General features: G+C 39.9%; 1 protein-coding gene across 6 annotated transcripts in view; it reads left to right on the plus strand.

The window, feature by feature from the left end:
- Positions 1-19,090, plus strand: part of Gpatch8 (G-patch domain containing 8) — a 74,660-nt gene that overhangs the window by 29,988 nt on the left and 25,582 nt on the right. For 3 of the 6 annotated variants that reach the window (XM_048445818.3, XM_048445819.3, XM_085695854.2), the window contains 2 exons: positions 14,969-15,036; positions 15,632-15,718. In XM_048445818.3, coding sequence (XP_048301775.2) covers positions 14,969-15,036; positions 15,632-15,718 — 155 coding nt within the window. Of the gene's footprint in view, positions 1-1,692; positions 1,767-12,778; positions 12,824-14,968; positions 15,037-15,631; positions 15,719-19,090 lie in introns of all 6 variants that reach the window. The other 3 variants (XM_048445820.3, XM_085695857.2, XM_087909922.1) reach the window with 2 other exon arrangements.

Raw genomic sequence — 19,090 nt, forward strand, 5'->3', positions numbered from 1 at the left:
CTTCTTCCTTTTTAAAACAGGGTCTCTTCTTTTTTCTCTTTTTCTCCTGATGTGCTGTGTTCTCTTAAGCTAGCTGACCCAAGAGTTTCTGGGTTATTCTCCAATCTCCACCTCTGATCTTGAAGTTGAATGATAGGGTTTCAGTAGCCATCACTGTATCTATCTGGTTTTCTTTGGGTCCTGGGGACTGAATTCAGGCTTTCAGGCTTACATGGCTAGTGCTTTACCTACTGAGTCCTCTTCCCTGCCCTGATTTGTTTTCATTCCTTCTGGTTTGTTTGTTTGTTTTCTTTTTTTTTTTTTTTTGGCATGTGTGCAGGGGTGGTGGTGGTGCTTGATACAGGGTGTTTCTACATAGTTTCTACACAGTGGCTGTATTGGAACTCACTATGTAGACCAAGCTGGCCTTGAACTCAGATCTGCCTGCTTCTGCCTCCTCGAGTACTAAAATTAAGAACAAATGCTGTGATTAAAGATGTGTGCCACCACACCAGGCTCCTGCTTTTTTTGTTTTAATGATTCATTTATTTTTATTTTATGCAAATTTGTGTTTTGCCTCTATGTCTGTATGAAGGTGCTGGATACCCTGGAACTGGAGTTACAGGCAGTTATGAGCTGCCATGTGAGTGCTGAGAATTGAACCTCAATCCCCTAGAAGAGTGGACACCGCTGCTCTTAACCGCTGAGCCATCTCTCCAGCCCTCTCCTTCCACTTTTTTGAGACAAAATCTCAGAGAGTCTGACCTCAAAGTCATTATATAGCCATGAATGACCTTGAATTCTTGATCCTCCTCCTGTATCCAGAGTGCTGATATCATGGATGTGCACCACCACACCCAGTCTTCTAAGTGCTAGGAATTGAAACCAGGACTTTCTGTGTGCTAGACTAGAGCTCCACCAATTGTCCATCCCTCCCATCATTGTTGATCAATTTTCTCTACATAGTCTTGTGACAAGATTTCGGTTTGTTTTTCTTTTTTGGTTGGTTGGTGGTGTTTTGGTTTGGTTTGGTTTTGGTGTTTTTGAGACAGGGTTTCTCTGTGTAACATTTCTAGCAGTCCTGGATCTCTCTTTGTAGACCAGGCTGGTCTCATTGAGATCCACCTACCTCTGCTTCCCAAGTGCTGGGATTAAAGGTGTGTGCCGCCACCACCCGGCCCAGATACAGGTTTTTTGAGTCTGATATTTGTAAAAGAACAGTATCTCTTTTTCCCTGGAAATTTAGGAAAATGGAAATAATATTAAGTATGTATTATAGGCCAGATATTTATTTAGGATCTAGATGTTTCTTATTGTCCCGTTTAATAAAATCTTTAGCTAGTAGTTTTTCAAGGGGAGAGGGGTAAGTTGAGACAGTGTCTCAAATAGCTGGTACTGGCCTTGAACTCCTGGTCCTTCTGGGTCAGACTCCTGAATATTGGGATCCATCACAGGTGAGCATCATCATGCCTGGCTCATTTGGTTGTTTTGGGATGAGGTTTCACTGTGTAGCCTGTGCTGGCCTCCAGCTCTCAGTTATCCTGCTGCCTTGTCTTCGTAGTCCTGGTATTATAGATATGAGCATCTGGGCCAAGTTAAGTATGCTCATTTTATAAATTGAAACCGTTTTAGAAAAGTCCCACAGCTACTGAGTATCTGCCATTTAAGTTTAAGCATGACTTTAAATCTACTTTATACCCTTTTTCCTTTCAGAAAAAGCTGATACTGAAAATAGGAATGGAATGGGGGAGGTCAGGAAACATAGCTCCTCTGAATCACAAAGCAAGGTATGGATTGTCAGGAAGGCTTGTGCCTAGTCTGGGGTGTGTTTGTGACCCAAGCCTCTGGAAGTTAAAGAGTCACAATTCCCAGTATGAGGCCTATAGTTTGAGACCAACGTTGTCTCCATAGCTTAGATTACAGAGAGCTCATGTAGTTTAAGAAGCACCAATTCTGCTCCCTGGTGATTAAGTAGGTCTTAGTACATTTGTTAAAGACAAGCCTAATCTTTGTAATTTCTGAGTTAACATTTAGTAAGGTTCAGATTCTGAGAGCCTCTTTTAAAGCAAAGTCTTGACTGGCTTTGAACATGTAACCTTTTTGCCATAATCTTCTGGGTGCTAAGATTATAGTTGTAAATGAACACATCTAGCTATCTTTAATCTTCTTAGTAGAATCTTCTTAGTAGTTAATATATAGATATATAGTAGATATATTAAAAAGGTAAACCCAGATTGTAAGTAAAAATTAGAATTCATTCTTGAGTCTATTTTGTTGTTGTTTTGTGTGTGTGTGTTGCTTTTGTTTGAGGCAGTTTCTCTGTGTAGCCTTGGCTATCCTAGTACTAGCTCTGTAGACCAGTCTGGCTTCAAACACAGAAATCCACCTGCTTCTGCCTCCCAGGTGCTGAGATTAAAGGCAGGCACAATTACTGTCTGGCCTAATTTTTTTTTCAATTTATTTTTAGATTTATTTTTAGAGGTAAGAGAGATGACTCAGTGATTAAGAGCACCGTTGCTCTTTTGGAAGACCTGGGTTTACTTTTCAGCCTCTACATGGTGGTTCTAACAACCGTCAGTAATTCTACTTCCAAAGGATCTAAAGCCTTTGACTTTCAGCCATGGTGCACATGCGTCTACAGACAAAACACTGAGACATATAAAACAAACAAATCTTAAAACAAATTAGGGTTTACTTTTGTCTTTGTTTATATATGTGTTTCTTTGAGAACTATATGCCACATGTGTGGGGCTTCCAGTAGAGGTCAGAAGAGGGTGTTGGATCCCTTTGAGCCAGAATTATAGGCTCCAGTCCTCTGGAAGAATAGTATGTACTTTTTGCCATTGAACCATATTTCCAGCCCTAGGAGGTCTAAATTTTAAAGCTAAAAAGAAGGTGGAGGGAAACTGGAGTGAGCTCAGCAGTTAAGAGCATTTGTTGCCCATGCAAACGACCAGGGTTTAGTTCACAGCACCCAGTGACTATCTATTACTTCAGTTCCAGGGGTCTAGCACTCTGCTCTGACTTCTGTAGACACCAGCTATGTACATGGTACCCGTACACACATTCAGGCAAAACACTCATATACGTTAAATCTTAAAAACACATAAATTTAATGCCAGGTGGTGGGGGCACATGCTTTTAATTCTAGCTCTCAGGTGGATCTCTGTGAGTTGGAGGCCAGCATAGTCTACAGAGTGAGTTCTAGGACAGGCTCCATAGCTACAGAGAAACCCTGTCTCGAAAAACCAGTGTGTGTGTGTGTGTGTGTGTGTGTGTGTGTGTTTGTATTTGTATGTGTTTGTATGTATATGAGAAAGGGTCCAGCCTAGTGGCACATGCCTTTAATCCCAGCACTTGAGAAGTGGATCACCATGAGGTCCAGGACACCCAGAACTACATGGTGACCTTGTCTCAAAAAACAACAGCAAAAAGTAATAAAATTAAGAAAGAAAGGGATTGCAGAAGAATAGGAGGGGAGCGGTGAACTGTAGAGAGAAAGAATATAATGGAAAAGATTGTTTTTCATTATAGAGATCATATTTAAAGAGTACATCAAGGAGCTAGAGAGATGACTCAGCATTTAACAGCATACATATTCTGCTCTTAAAGAAGACTGTGTTTTGGTTCCCAGAACTCTTATCAGGTGACTCACAACTGCTTGTAACTCCAGCTCCAGGGAATTCAGACACTGCTGGCCTCTTGTGCATGTATCCACAGATACATGTAGCAAAAAGTGATAAAAATTAAAATTTATAGGATATGCCAGGAAGTGGTGGTGCACACTTTCAATACAAGCACTTGAAAGAGGCAGAGGCAGGTGGACCTCTGTGAGACCGAGACAAGCCTGGTCTACAGAGCAAGTTCCAGGACGGGCAGGGCTAGCTACACAGAGTAACCTTGTCTCCACCAAAAAATTTAGAGGATATGTGAAGATATTAATTAATGTAGTAAGTTCATGGCATAATAATAATTTTAGATTGAAATTGAGAACAAGTGGAAGTAGGCAATTTTTGTTTTTATCATTTTACTTTGTAATTTTTAGTTACGTAGAAAAGAATGTGGAGCTGGGGAGATCAGTCAGTAAAGAGTTTGTCACGCAAGTGTGAAGATCTAAGTTTGGTCCCTAGAACCTATGAAAAAAGGCTGTCATGGTGGTGCATACTTGTAACCTCAGCCAGGGAGGCAGAAACTGACAGCTTGCCAGCCAGCCTAGATAACCCTGCAGCTTTCAAGCCAAACAGAGACTCAGACCCTGTCTCTAAAAACAAGGCACCTTATGAACAGCCTGGGGCTTACCTCTGGTGCACACACATATGGGGAAGGGGGGAAGAAGTGACTTAGTTATAGAAGCAGCTTGGATATTATCAAGGTAAATTCATTTGGAAGAATAATTACAGTTTTGTCTGTGAAGTAGGTACTTGTGTAGCTCAGATTGGCCTCAAAGCTTGTTGTATGGTAAAAGATGACCTTTAATTCTCAAGCCTCTACCTTCAAATGCCAAAATCACAGGCATATACCACTGTGCTGGCTAACTAAATGGAAAAACGTTTTTTTATTTGTTCGTTCTTTTTTGTTTGTTTGTTTTCTTTTCATTCTTTCCCAAGACAGGCTTTCTCTGTAGCTCTTTTTGGTTTCTCGAGATAGGGTTTCTCTGTAGCTTTGGAGCCTGTCCTAGAACTAACTCTTGTAGACCAGGCTGGCCTCGAACTCACAGAGATCCGCCCGTCTCTGCCTCCCGAGTGTTGGGATTAAAGGCATGCGCCGCCACCACCTGGCTCTTGAGCCTGTCCTGGAACCAGCTGTTGTAGACTAGGCTGGCCTCGAACTCACAGAGATCTGCCTGAGTACTGGGATAAAGGCATGCACCACCCAACTCATTCGTTTTTTTAGAGTCAGGCCTGGCTGCCCTGGGACCATACTGGCCCCAAACTGAAAGAGATCCATCCACCTCTGCATCCCAAGTGCTAGGAATTAAAGATGTGTGCACAATGCCCAACGTAAATGAAATTTTTTTAGAGATCATTTTTATTGATTAGTTTAATATTTAGGAAAATCTTGGATGATGATGATGATGATGGTGTGTGTGTGTGTGTGTGTGTGTGTTTTATATGTGGGGCATGTGTATGGAGGTCAGAGGTAGTTTTTTTTGCCTCTGTATATACCAGGCTAACTAGGCTAGCCTATAAGCATCATAGTATTCTTATTTCTCTGAGATAAAATTCCCATTTTTCAGATCAGAAAATTAACTCTCTTTTCTTTTAAGATTTATTTACTTATACAGTATCCTGCCTCTAGGCCAGAAGAGAGCACCAGATCTCATTATAGGTGGTTATGAGCCACCACGTGGTTGCTGGGAGTTGAACTCAGGACCTTTGGAAGAGCAGTCAATGCTCTTAACTGCTGAGCCATCTCTCCAGCCCCCCCCCTTCTCTCTCTCTTTCTCTCTCTCTCTCTCTCTCTCTCTCTCTCTCTCTCTCTCTCTCTCTCTCTCTCTCTCTCTCTCGTTTTTTGAGATAAGGTTTTCCTGTGGCTCTACGTTAACCATGCTACTCCTGAACTGCGAGTCTTCTGCCTCCACTTCCTGGGTGCCTGTTTGTGTGTGTGTGTGTGTGTGTGTGTGTGTGTGTGTGTGTGTGTGCGTGCACACACACACACACACACATTTATACCTATGCCTTTAATCAGTGTGCTATATGATGTATGCCTAAACAGTTTGCTGGATCCTTCAACTTTGATGATAGAATTGTAATATAGGACAGTTATCTACCTTACTCTCCAACAGTTTGGAAATGGCTCTGAATATAATGTTTTCTTTGGAAACTTGAAGTGATCATATATGTTTTCTCAATATAAATTCACTAGAAGCTGAATTAGGTAGTAAAAAAACTTTTCACAAACTTGCTTTTTTCTCTTTTTTTACTTTTGGCTTTTTGAGAGAGGGTTTGTCTGTGTAACAGAGTCCTTTTTGAGAGTTAACTCTCTCTTTCTACCATGTAAAGGATCATCAAACTCAGGTTGTCAGATTGATGGCAAGTATCTTTACCTGGTCTCACAGTGTAGACAGGTGGGCCTCAAACTTGAGGTGTTTTCCTGTCTTCTGAGTTTTGAAATTATAGCTGTGAACCACTGTGCCTAGTTTCCTCCTTAATTTTTTTCTAATGTTTTATTTTCTGTGGAATTTTTAGTGTTCTGTCATGTATAATTTTTATTATTTCTGTATTTCTTTTGCCCCTTTTAAACTGTAAGTTTCTAAAGATTAGTAATTAGTGTGTTTTTGCATGTTGTTTGTTGATACTTTCATGGTTTTTATTGTTTGTATATTTACTGACAGAATAGCCTAGAGCTACACTAATTCTTCAAGGAGGATCAGGAGCTAGTGAGATGCCTCAGTAGGTAATTGTGCTTGCTGTCAAACCCTACAAACTGAGTTTGATCCCTAGGACCCACATAGTGGAAGGAGAAAACTGATGCCTGCAAATTGTCCTCTGACCTCCATGTACACACCATGACATTCACCACTACCACCAATAAAGAAATAAATGAATACTTGTAAATTGGAGGGGGGAAGGGGAGGATAAGTTAGGAGCTGGGCAGGTAGGGGTGGTCCTGTGATCCCAGCACTTCAGAGGCCAGGGCAGAAGGTTCCTAAGCAGTCAGTCCTGGCTATATGACACAAACCTGGGGGTGAGGAGAGGAGACTAGAACTGTAAATCATATCCCATGCCTACTTACAGCCAATGGGGAGACAGACATAGCAAATACAAGTATATGATGGTGACACTAAAGAATTGAACAACTTAACTTAGAATTTCAGGTTTTTTTTTTTTTTTTTAACAATTCAGCATGCAGAAATCTCAAGTTACAAGAATATTGAAGCAAGCAACTATTTCACATCTGGTCAAATGTATTTGCTAGTAGATACATGAAACACAGATATCTATGGATTGTTGTTGTCTCTTCCGTGAGAAACACTCACTATTATTAATCTTGTTTAAATTTTTTTAAATATTTATTTATTATGTATACAATATTCTGTCTGTGTGTATGTCTGCAGGCCAGAAGAGGGCACCAGACCTTATTACAGATGGTTGTGAGCCACCTTGTGGTTGCTGGAAATTGAACTCAGGACCTTTGGAAGAGCAGGCAATACTCTTAACCACTGAGCCATCTCTCCAGCCCTTAAATTTTTTTTATTACATTTATCTATATGTGTTGTGTGTGTGGAGGTCAGAACAACCTGAAGAGATTATTTCTCTCCTACAAGTGAATATCAGATATTGAACTCAGGTCATCAGATTTGCAGTTTGCTTGCTCCCCCACCCCCCTTTGGTAGATTTTAGATAGACTTATGTGGCCAAGGCTTTCTTGAGTCATACTCAGTGTGTAGTTGAAGATGCCTCTGAACAATTTCTGACTATTTTGCCTCTGCTGATCTAGTGTTGAGATTACAGTTTATTACAGATTATTCATTGCTGGGGATCAATCCCAGGGTTTTGTGTGTACTAGGCAAACACTGTACCAACTGAACCACCCCCCCAAATCCTCAGGAAGATTATAAGAACACCAAGTAAAAAGTATAATTTAGCTTGTGTCAGTGGTGACACATACCTTTAGTTCCAGCACTGCAGAGACAGAGGCAGGAGGATCTCTGAGTTCCAGGCAGCCTGATCTACAGAGTGATTTCCAGAACATCTGGAGCTACACAGAGAAACCCTGTCTTGAAAAACAAACAAACAAAAAGTAATCTCAGTACTTGGAAAACTGAAATAGGGAAAATAAAAAACTCAGAAGCAGCCTGGGTTACATATCAAAGTTATCTCCAGCGACAAAGAATGAAAAGATTACTATCAACATAAATAGCAGAGGATATTATTTAGAAAAGAAAACATGTAATATCTCCCATGCACATACGGATTTTTTTTTCCTTTTTTGAGGGGGTGAACAGTGTCACTCTGTACCCTAGAATAGCCTCAAATCAAAATCCTCCTGCCCCAGCCGCCAGAGTATGGGGATTTGGGGCATTTTACTCAACACCTACGCCCTGCAAATCTGATTTGTTGTCCATTTGTTTTGAGGTAGGGTCTTTCTAGGTATCCCTGGCTGTCCTGAATGAAACTCATTAAGTAACACAAGACTGACCTTGTGTTTGCAGAGGTCCACCTGCCTCTGCCTCCAAGTGATGTATGATTTTTTTCTTTTTTGGTTTTTTGAGACAGGGTTTCTCTGCGTAACAACCCTCGCTGTACTGGAACTAGCTGTTGTAGACCAGGCTGGCCTTGAACTCACAGAGATCCGCCTGCCTCTGACTCCCAAGTGCTGGGATTAAAGGCATGCCCCACCACCACCCAATTCAAGCACATGATTTTTTTTCTTTCTTTCTTTCTTTTTTTTTGTTTTGTTTTTTGTTTGTTTGTTTTTTCTTTTCCCCTTAATATACTCTCCCTATGTAGACCTGACTGACCTGTACTCAGAGGACTCTTAACTGCCTCTGCTTCCTGAGTGCTAGGATTAAGACATCCACGATTATACCTGACAAAAATCTGAATTTTTAAAAATAATCTAGAAATCCAGATTGTGTGTGTATGTGTGTGTCTACCTCCTGAGTGATGGGATTAAAGGCCTGCACCACTACTGTGCCCAGCCTTGAGTGTGGTGTGTATGTTTGAATGCCGTGGCATGTGTGTAGTCAGAGGACAACTTTATGGAGTTAGTTTTCTCCCTTCACTTTTACGTAGGTTCCAAGGATTGAACTCACATAGTCAGGCTTCACATCAAACATTTTACCTGCTGAACTATTTTTTGTCAATCACAAACACATTACTTTAGATCATAACATTCCACCCTGATTCCTAAAGACTCATAATCAAGGGTGTATGTCCATCTCTTAAAAGTCCCCATAGTCTTTTAACAGTCCTGCCACAGTTCAGAAGTCCAAAAGGTCTTCCAAGACTAAAGGCAGTCTACACAGAAACCCTGTAGAATCAAAGTCACATTGTGTATGTCGATGTACAGTGACACAGAGTAGACAGTTCCATTCCAAAAGGGAGAAATAAGGGCACAGCAAAAAAAAAGGCTGGAACAAACGACGAAGATCCAGGTCCAGTGGCTGGGGATTATGACAGAATCATCTGGGCTCCAGAGTGCTTGAGTGACCTACTACTGCAGGTCTGCCTCTTGAAGAACACACACAACCCTTCTGGGCCGGCTCCATTCCATGCCTGCAACTTTCCTCTAGGGTTTTCCCATGGTTTCCATTGCAACGGAGGCTTCACCTTCATGTGATGACTTCTTGGGGCTGCTTTGCAGGGACTCTGATGCTGCTACACATTGTCTGGTGTCAGTAGTTCTGTCCATGGAACCTCAACACAAGACTCCCTACTAACTCAGTGTACTATCTTTAATGCCTGCAAAACATGTACCAAGTGGTTGATGCTGATAAGATCTGGTGCTAGCTTGAGAAGTAGTCTGTCCACCTTGGACCACAGTTGTATCATTCATTCACTGTGTGCTGCTGACCCTGGGGAAATGCTTCCCCAATGATTATTTTCAAACAGGAAACTCCATGTGCCTATTAGGTTTTTGATGTTTTGTTTTTTGTTTGTTTTTGAGATAAGGTTTCACTATACAGCCCTGCCTGGACAACTTTAAGCTTACTATGTGTAGACTTGGCTGACTTGGAACTCTTGACTGTCCTCCTGCCTCTGCACTGGTATTATAAACATGTGCCACCATATCTGGAGAAGGTCACTTTTCAAAAATATTTCTGAGTAGAGTATATAGTTGATTCACTAAAGTACTTGAAGGACCTGAATTGGATCCTTAGAACCCAGGTTGTAAAAAAACTGGTTATGGTACCCTTGTAGTCCCAGTGCTGGGGAAGCAGAGACATGTAGATCCTTTGGACTGAATAGCAAGGTAGGCTACATGGTAAACTCCATGAAAGACTTTCTCTCAAAAAATAGCTTGAATAGTGCCTGAGGAACGATACTGGAAGTTGTCTTGTGGCCTTCTTAGACATGTGCGCCTGCACCTAACACATGCACCTGTGTGCTTGCACATACAGGTGGTTATAAAGCCTTGTGAAGACTGTGGTAATAGTTCAGTCTTCTTTGTAGTAATTTAAATGTATAAAGCTTAACAATTAAAAATTGTCACTTACAGGCTATAAGAAGGCTCTAACTGTTTAGTTGTCTCCTCTCGGAGAATTGAGATTTTTATAACCCAATCTTTTAGGGGGACAGTCCTAAAAAAGTGTACTGAAGAATTAATGGTTGTGTGTGTTGGGGAGGATAACAGTGAAAAGTACAAGGAAAGTGGTTTTCATGAAACTAAAAACTCTTTGGTGGTTTTAGAATGATCCTGCAACTGTAAGAACTTTTCATTGTAGTTATGGAACACTTAACACCCCCAGTGGTAGGAGATACAACTGCGAGAAGCCATTTGGTTGTCAAGGTTTTTATACTAACTTCTGCTGCTGCATCAGCTGTATAGCACCTCAAGTATTTTTCTACCATTCAGACATTAGAATTGAAGTGGAGCTGGGCAATAGTGGCACACTCCTTTAATCCCAGCATCCAGGAGGCAGAGGCAGGCGGATCTCTGTAAGTTCGAGGCCAGCCTGGTTTACAAAGTGAGTTCCAGGACAGCCAAGGCTGTTACACAGAGAAACACTATCTGGAAAAAAACAAAAAAAAAGCATGGCTTTCAGGTTGTCACTTTGTAAGCACATTCTTTGTTGTGGTGGTGGTGGTGATTCTCCTTGCTTTGCTTTTGAAACCAGGTCCCACTCTCCAGCTTTGGCTGGCCTAGAACTCACTATGTAGCCCAGGCTAACCTCAGGTTTGCTGTAGTTCTCATCCCACAGCCTCCCAAGTTCTGGTAATTTCTGGTTTGAGTCACCATGCCTAGCTCTTTTGGAGTTCTTTGATATAAACGATATTCACATAAGGGTAGCTGGGAGATGAATAGTCGGTAAATGCTTGTGCTGCAAGTTGCTAAAATTTGGATTCCAGTCCATGTGTATAAACATGGAGATAATAGAGACAAGAGGATCACTGAGGCTTGCTGGCTCACTTGCCAGTCTGAGAACTCTGGGGTCATTGAGAGACCTTGTCTCTATAAATAAGATAGAAAGCCAGAGAAGACATCTGAGGTTGAGCTTTAGTATCCACATACCAATTCAAACACATGCAAAGTTCAGTCATACACAAACGTATGTATGAGCATAGATACACGCAATGGAAATAAAAACTTAGATCATTAGAGCTGAGGTTGTAGCTTTGTAACAGAGCATTTGAGAGTTCATGGATTCTAATCTCACTACTGCAAAAAAATAAGAAAAATATAAGCAAATTTCGGTTTATTAGCAAAACATCATTTGCCATTTTTATTTAGAACGTATGGTTATCTGGTCGGGAAGCTCACTTAGCCAGGTAGGTTCTGAATGTGGAGTAGATCTCTCCTCCTTCCTTTAATGTGTATCCCAGAACTCAAGCTACCAGCTTCCAGGGCAAATGCTCTACCCACTGAGCCAGCTAACTGTCCACAGCTCATCTTATAGTTGGGCCTAGTGAACAACACAACAAACATGTTTTTAATAATAGAAATTAAATTTTAAAAAGTTCCACACTTTGAACTGAATTTAGCTCAGTGTTTTAAAAAGAAGTTGGCTCTTTGAGGGAATACACTTTGGCTACTGCTGCTTGCCCTTAAAAAAAAAAAATGATCATTACAAATTGTTACTTATTCTGTTATTTTTATGATTTATGATTATTTTATGTGCGTTGGTGTTTTGTATGTATGTCTGTGTGAGAGATTCAGATACCCTGGAACTGGAGTTACAAACAGGTGTGTGTACAGACTGCTGCTATTTGGGTGCTGGGAACTATACCAGGTCCTCTGGAAGAGCAGCTGGTGCTCTTAACCACTGAGCCATCTCTCCAGCTTCTCTAAGTAGTATTTTTTATGGTAGGATCAGTCATTGACTAGAAATGAATAAGTAAAGGGATTTTTTAAAAAAATGGTACAACCTCTTCCTGTATATATTCTTTGGTGTCTTTTTCCCACTGTAATTTTTCCTTGGGTGCTTTTTCTTGGTTGTGTAGTCACTTTAATAATGTTAGGAAATTACTATTTCACGCGAGCAGTGATTTTTATCTTCAGATTGTTTTGTGGTTTGGATCTTTTCCGTGAGTTAACTCTGGAGAAATTATAAATGAGGTTCTTTTGAGGCTATTGTTTTTGTTTTTGTTGTTGTTGTTTTCTGGAATTCTTTTTCAAAGGTTGGTATAGTTATGTGCGAAGGATAGATGTTGGTGATGAAGTCTTTTTTAACAGGAAGCAAAGATCTGAGCAGAGCTACTTAGAGTTTTAACTCATTCTTAACAGAGTTCAGTTCTGAACTTCTGTTAACTATTTTGAAGTGGTCTTGAAACCCCGTCAGCCAGGCTCCTTGTAGCACCCTGAATACTGATTTGCCAGAATGAATAAGTTAAAAATTAGAAGCTAGAGTTAGTTTTCGCCCTTTCAACAGACTGACATCCCAGCCCATCCCCACCCCTGTGTTATTGAAGAGGAGATTGTTCTCATTCTCAAGTAGCAGTACAAAAATCTCACACCCCATCCTGACCAGTACAAAAACAGCTGCTGCAGCACAAAATGTCCTCCCTCTGTCCTCACTGAAGTTGGGGGAGGGACAAAACCCAACCTGTACTTTACCCCATCCTGTCTGCCTGCTAGAAGGCCTGTTTCCTGCCCTCATGGTTTCTACCTAACAGACGGTGTTTCTTTTTTACAGCGTTATGATCCTGGACTTGTTGTGGTGATGGTAAACTTAGCAGTGGTAATTTTTATTTTCAGACTGAATTATTCCTTTGTCATCAGTGCACCAATATGTTAGGCTTACTCTCTGTTGTAGCCTCATCCTTCTGCTTGGTCTTTTCATTTTCCTTTCCTTTCCTTATGCAACTTGTCTGATCCTTGTTCATTGAAGGGTAATGTTAAGAAGGGATGTATCTATGTTAGAACTGCCAAAAGAATCAGTTAGAATGTTAAATTCTAATACTGTCAAAAGATTTGATTTCCCCACCCCCAGTGTAATGGGCACTAGCACTTGCTACTGCAATTTATAAATAAGTTAAAACAAACTTTGACTGCCTTAGAAGGCAAAAGTACTAATGCAGAATTTATAAGCAGGGGTTTACAGAGGTAATCAATCTGTACCAAAACGCTGTTTATTCTTCCAAAATAAATTCAGACCAATCAAAAAATATTCTAAAATAAATTTCTTTGATGTTTCTTTTCAATTGTTTCATTGGACTACTTGTTTTTACCAGTAAATCCCTGATTGAGACGTTATGAAAGTGATATTGCACCTAGGAAGTCATTTTTATAACCTGTCTTTACCTTGGTCCTTTTGCTAAAGATTGCAGTCACTGCTTATTTATTATACCATTGGGCAGAAGGGAGCACTGTGTTTTCATCTTGTTTGACTGGCAGTCTCGGAAAGATCTAATAGAAGACTGTGCTCTAGAAAGGTTTTGGTATTACTTGGGTGGGGTTTTTGTTTTGTTTTTGTTTTTAACTATGAAGATAATTGCTTGTTTTCTGTTTATTGTTTAAAAACAATAATGGGATCTTGTTGATAAGCAGTTAAACTTCTGAGTGTCAATAATAGAATATTGTTGACAAGTAGTTAAGCTTCTGGATTTGTTTTTCAGTATGATTTAAAGATGAAAAATACTAATTCCATAAATACATAGACCAGACGCAAGTGTTGCTGGTTATTTTCTCTTTTTTTGGGGGGGGGATCCAAACAAACCAATTATTCTAAAATTTTTTCTTTGATAATACCTAAGATTTAGCCTGACAAAACTTGAATTTCTTGCCCAAAGGTATAATATATGTATATGTGTGTGTGTGTGTGTGTGCGCGCGTGCGCGTGCGTGTATAACCAAAAAAAAAAAAAAACAATTGTTTACACCAGCCTGAGTGAAATGATGAGGGAAGTAAACATTGTGTTTTTTCACTAAAGGTGTGCCTGGGTAAGGTAAGTCCTTTTCAGTTACATCACAATGAAAGCGCAAATTGTGATGTAAAACAGCTGTGGTAGTAAAGTGCTTGTCTGCCCCATTTGCTTTGTTTGGCTGGTTATGAGTGGATTAAATATATTTTCAAAAAATCTTCAGCATAGATCAATTAGTCAAAAGTCAATTTTCTTCGCAACTAGTCCTTTTCACAGCTTACCAATAACCATCCCTAGCCAGTGGTAAATTCACTCTATAAAATGCGACTTCAGGCACCAGTTTTAAGATAAAATCAGTCTTGTCCCTAAGGACAAGTAGCTGTTGTTTTTATTTAAAATTTTCATTTGATTAGAAAAGGTCTTTTGAAAAAAATTTTATAAACATACTGAGTTATAATTGTATTGGTTTTCTCTGTTTGCAATGCTCTCTTTCCCCCATTCAAGCAGTTAAGATGTTCATCACCAGTTTTAAGGGATGACATGAAGATGTTGGTACAGATTTGTTATGATTGCTACTTGGGATCCTTTAAGAGCTTGTGCTGGGCAAGATGTCAGTAATCCCAGTATTTGGGAGCTTCAGGGTCATCCTCCCCTTTATAATGAGTTTGAGGCCAACCTGGAGTAAGCGAGATCCTGTCTTATAAAAACAAACAAAAAAAGGAACTTCTAAAGTTTTTCGTGATAAACTTGCTGGTGCCATTGACTATTTCCCCATTTATTTGCTTAGCTTTGCTATAGTTACCTGGAGTTCTCTCCAGCTAGGAGGTCAACTAAAAGTGGTTGGTTGGGTTTAATCCAGGAAAGGAAAGATTGGATGTAAGCTGTGAGAATGACTTCTGTTTGGTTCACTGTAGCTTTCTGGTCTCTGCACTCCAAGGCAAGATCTAACCACCCAAACCTAATGTTTAAAGTGAGCTGTTGGCCTAATTATACATCTCAACTTGATTCTGTGTTCCTTTACAGGGAGAACAGACCCTATTCCAATCGTTGTCAAATATGATGTCATGGGCATGGGTCGCATGGAAATGGAGGTAAAGTGGTCTCATTAAGCAAATATAATTTTATGGGATATATAAAAATCGGCATTCATTTCAAACTCATATCAGTATAAGCAAATATTTATCAGGTGAATGTAATTTTAGTTTTTCTTCGATTAGCTAAAAATATATTTTATATTTTCATTTTGTGGTATTTTTGAAGCACAGACGATGTAAATACTACCCCTGTTTTAACTGGGGTGTAAACATTGAGTTTTCACAGTATTGTACAGAAAGACCAGGTCAGTCAGGCTCTGGACTTGTTTTAATAGACAGTGTTGCTTTGTGCTTAAAACACTTGTGTGGTAGAAGCTCTGCCCATTTAGAGTTGTTTACAGTTACTGTCTGCGATGCCGTCTTATTGTCTGAATTATGAGTGGTGATATTCAACTGAAATCTTGTTATCAATAGTTGGGTCTGTTAGACCTGTCAGGAAAGAGGTTAAGGACTGATTCTGTGAAGCAAGAATCAGTTGAGAAAACACAAGTTTCTTGCTTTCCAACACAGCATTACACTTATGTAATGATATTTTTGTAGCTAATTCTGGTGTACTTTAGGAAAAAGAATAAATATATCTATTTTTGTCAAGTTGGATTATGCCGAAGATGCTACCGAACGGCGTCGTGTCCTAGAAGTAGAAAAAGAAGACACAGAAGAGCTGAGACAAAAGTACAAGGTACCTTGAGCAAAGTCATTGTTGTTTGAGAATGTCCACACAGAGAAGAGGTGTTCGTTTTTGGTGTAAAGGGTTCCCTTGAGTGGCGGCATTTGTCTGCATTTGCTGGTGATTTGCATTAATCTCAGTTTGCAGTTACTTTTTATTTTCTCCTGCAGTAAAATCTGTGTTGGAAAAAAGGATGGGGATATTTTTGTGGAGCAGGCATTTATTTTATGTAATGCCACAGTGTGCGTGGAAACCAAAGAACAACTTTCCAGGGCTCGCTCTTTCCACCCAGAGATCAGACTCTCTGGCTTGGCAGCAGGTGTCCTTACCTGCTGAGCCATCTCACCAATTCCGAATGAGGTATTTTATTGTAATAAATTAAGAATTTTCTTTTTCATTGGTAATTACACTCAGCCCTGAAGCACAGGTTTATCTCTTATTTCTCCATGTGGGCATGAAGTTGAATTCTTTTTGGTTTTTGGGACAGGGTTTTTCTGTGTGGCAGCCCTGACTGTCCTGGAACTTGCTTTGTAAACTAGGCTAGCCTTGAACTCATAGAGATCCTCCTGCCTCCGCTTCCCGAGTGCTGGGATTAAAGGTATGCACATCCTTGCCATGTATATGTCTGTGTCTCATGTATGCCTGGTGTCCTCAGAGTTCAGAAGAAGGCTTCAGATACCCTGGAACTGAAATTACAAATGATTGGGAGCCACCATGTTGGGATCTGGGAACAAAACCTTGATTCTCTTTAAGAGCAACCAGTGCTTTAAAATATTGAGCCATCTCTCCAGTCCACAGTAGTTTCTATTTTTAAGGGACTATTCATAACAAACTGCAGTTTAGAACAAGCATATTAAACGTTCAGGAAACATTCCTTTCAGGGTATTATAGTATGTCCAGTCTCTGTCACAAAATGGTCAAATTAGAAGATAAGAAATAGATCTTATTAAGGTTATCATACAGAAATAATGTTTTCGTTGTACTTAAGCTGAAAATGAGGAAAGGGGATTTAAAAAAAATACGCTCTGCCATTTAAAGGGAAAGTAAAGCCATAGCCTGCCTACTCAAGTATCTATTAAAGATCTTTCAAAGTCTCACTGCTTTGAAGTGCCTATAAATTTAGCCTAGGTATCTAGACTTTCCATTAGTATGGAAAAGAGAAAGGGGTGATATACTAGTCGGAGTCCATAAGAGTCTTTGTCAGTCTTGGAAACCAAAGATCTATTATTATTTTCTTCCATTGTTAAGATAGATAACAGATGAGAAAAATTAAATAAAATAGCTATAATTTTACAGACTTAAAGATGAAAAAACAACAAAGATTGAGGTGATAGCATACCTATAAGGACTCCTGAAATCCAGGATATTCAGACATAGTGCTGTCTGCCTGTCTTCCTAGCATTTAAGAGGCTGAGCAAGGTACTAGACATGACAGCACACACTTGTATTCCCAAGCACTTGGGAGGGAAAGGCCACAAATTCTAGTACAGAACTTAGGATCACACAATGAGACTGTCTCAGAAAAGAAAAAAGGTACTTAGAAGATGGTTCACTGTGTAAAGCACTTACTACAAAAATTCGATGAACTGAGGTCATCTTACAAAATGTCAGATGTGGTAGTGCATGTCTGTGATCTCAGTGCTCAGGTGGAGAAATAGGGGGCAGTGACAAGATGATCCCTGGAAACTTGTGGACCATGTAGACTGGTGACAAATGAGAGGCCTGCCCCAAACAAAGTAGAAGGTGAGCCTAGGCACCCAAGGTTGTCCTGACCTCAGCATACCTAAGCATGCTCCACATTACCCAAACAAAACAAATACTTTTAATAATTGTTTTTAATGTCTAGAGAAAGAGCTCAATGCTTAAGAGCACCCAGATGACCTGTATTCAATCCCTAGCACCCACATGGCATCTCATAACTATCAGTAACTCTCTCTTTTGGCTTCCACGGCACTTCATGTAGGTGGAGCCTTGAGACATTCAAACAAGCACTCATACATATGAAATTTTAAAAAGTGAAATTTTTTAAAAACAAAATGGAAAATTTGAAGACTTCTTGCTGGTGTTTTGAGATTTGAGTGCTTTCTAAGCTCATTTTTATTTTCTTATTTTTTTAATTAATTTATTTATTTTTTGGTGGTGGTAGTAGTTGTTTCAAGACATGGTTTCTCTAGCTCTAGCTGGCCTGGAACTCAACTCTGTAAACCAAACTGGCCTTACACTCAGAGATCCACCTGCCTCTGCCTCCTGAGTGCCAGGACTAAAGACATGTGCTGCCGCTGCCACTTGGCCCACACCCAGCTTTTAAACTATGTTTCTCTTGAGTTCTGGAAATAGATCTCTGGTCCTCACGCTTGTTCACCAACCGCTTTACTAACTAAACTTGGTCCTTACTCCAGTGGTTATTTTAGTGCTTTGTGTTGATAACTCTTATAGCATTATTTACCATTCTTTTTTTTTTCCATTATTTAGCAACTGGAGACATCCACCCTAAGTTCTGTTATCAAGGATCTTCCCATTCTTACTGGTGAAATAGGACATCTGCAGAATTGTTGGGTCCTGGGATGGTGAGGTAGATAGTCAGTGGGTAAGAGCATGAACTATTCTTCTAAAGGACTAGAGTTGGTTCCTAGAACCCACAATCAGCTCCAGAGGGATCCATTGCCTTCTCTTGGACTCCTTGGACACCTACCATACAGCCTATTCACTACACACAGACCACATACTCACATATATAAATAAAAATAAATCTATATGAGGCTGAAGAGATGGCTCAGAGGGTAAGAGCGCTTACTAGTCTTGGAAAGGACCGGAGTTGTGTTCTCAGAATCAATGTTGCAAGTCACAACCTCCTGCAACTCTAATTCCAGGGGATCTGGCTTCCCAAGACTCCTACATACACATGATACACATAAATTATGCAAATAGATACATATAACAGCTAAAATAAGCAATAAATGAATCTTCGGGTCTCAATATGCAGCTTACCTTTCTTTTAAAGCATAGAATAGGTTTAAAATGTTTTTTAATGTAAAGTTGAAGGATGACTTTATTTTCCCGTTTCTGTTCTAATAGCATCATCATTGATGTCATTTTTTAATTCAAATGACAATGTGTATATGAATTTTGAAGTTAAAAATTTTTGTGTATGGGTCTGGAGAAATGGTTAAGAGCAAAGCTGCTCTTCAAATGGATGCAGATTTAATTTCCAATACCCACATGGTGATTCACAAGTTCCATGGGTTTTTATGCCCTCTTCTGGCCTCCAAAGGCAACAGGCAGGCAAGTGGTGCACAGACGTGCATGCAAAACACCTATACACAGAAAATAAATATCTATTTTGGTTTTTGCTTGATTTGTTGGTTTGGTTTTTTGTTGTTATTC

The sequence above is a fragment of the Myodes glareolus genome, chromosome 9 (genome assembly GCF_982192425.1).
Source record: "Myodes glareolus chromosome 9, mMyoGla1.1, whole genome shotgun sequence".
Lineage (NCBI taxonomy): Eukaryota > Metazoa > Chordata > Mammalia > Rodentia > Cricetidae > Myodes > Myodes glareolus.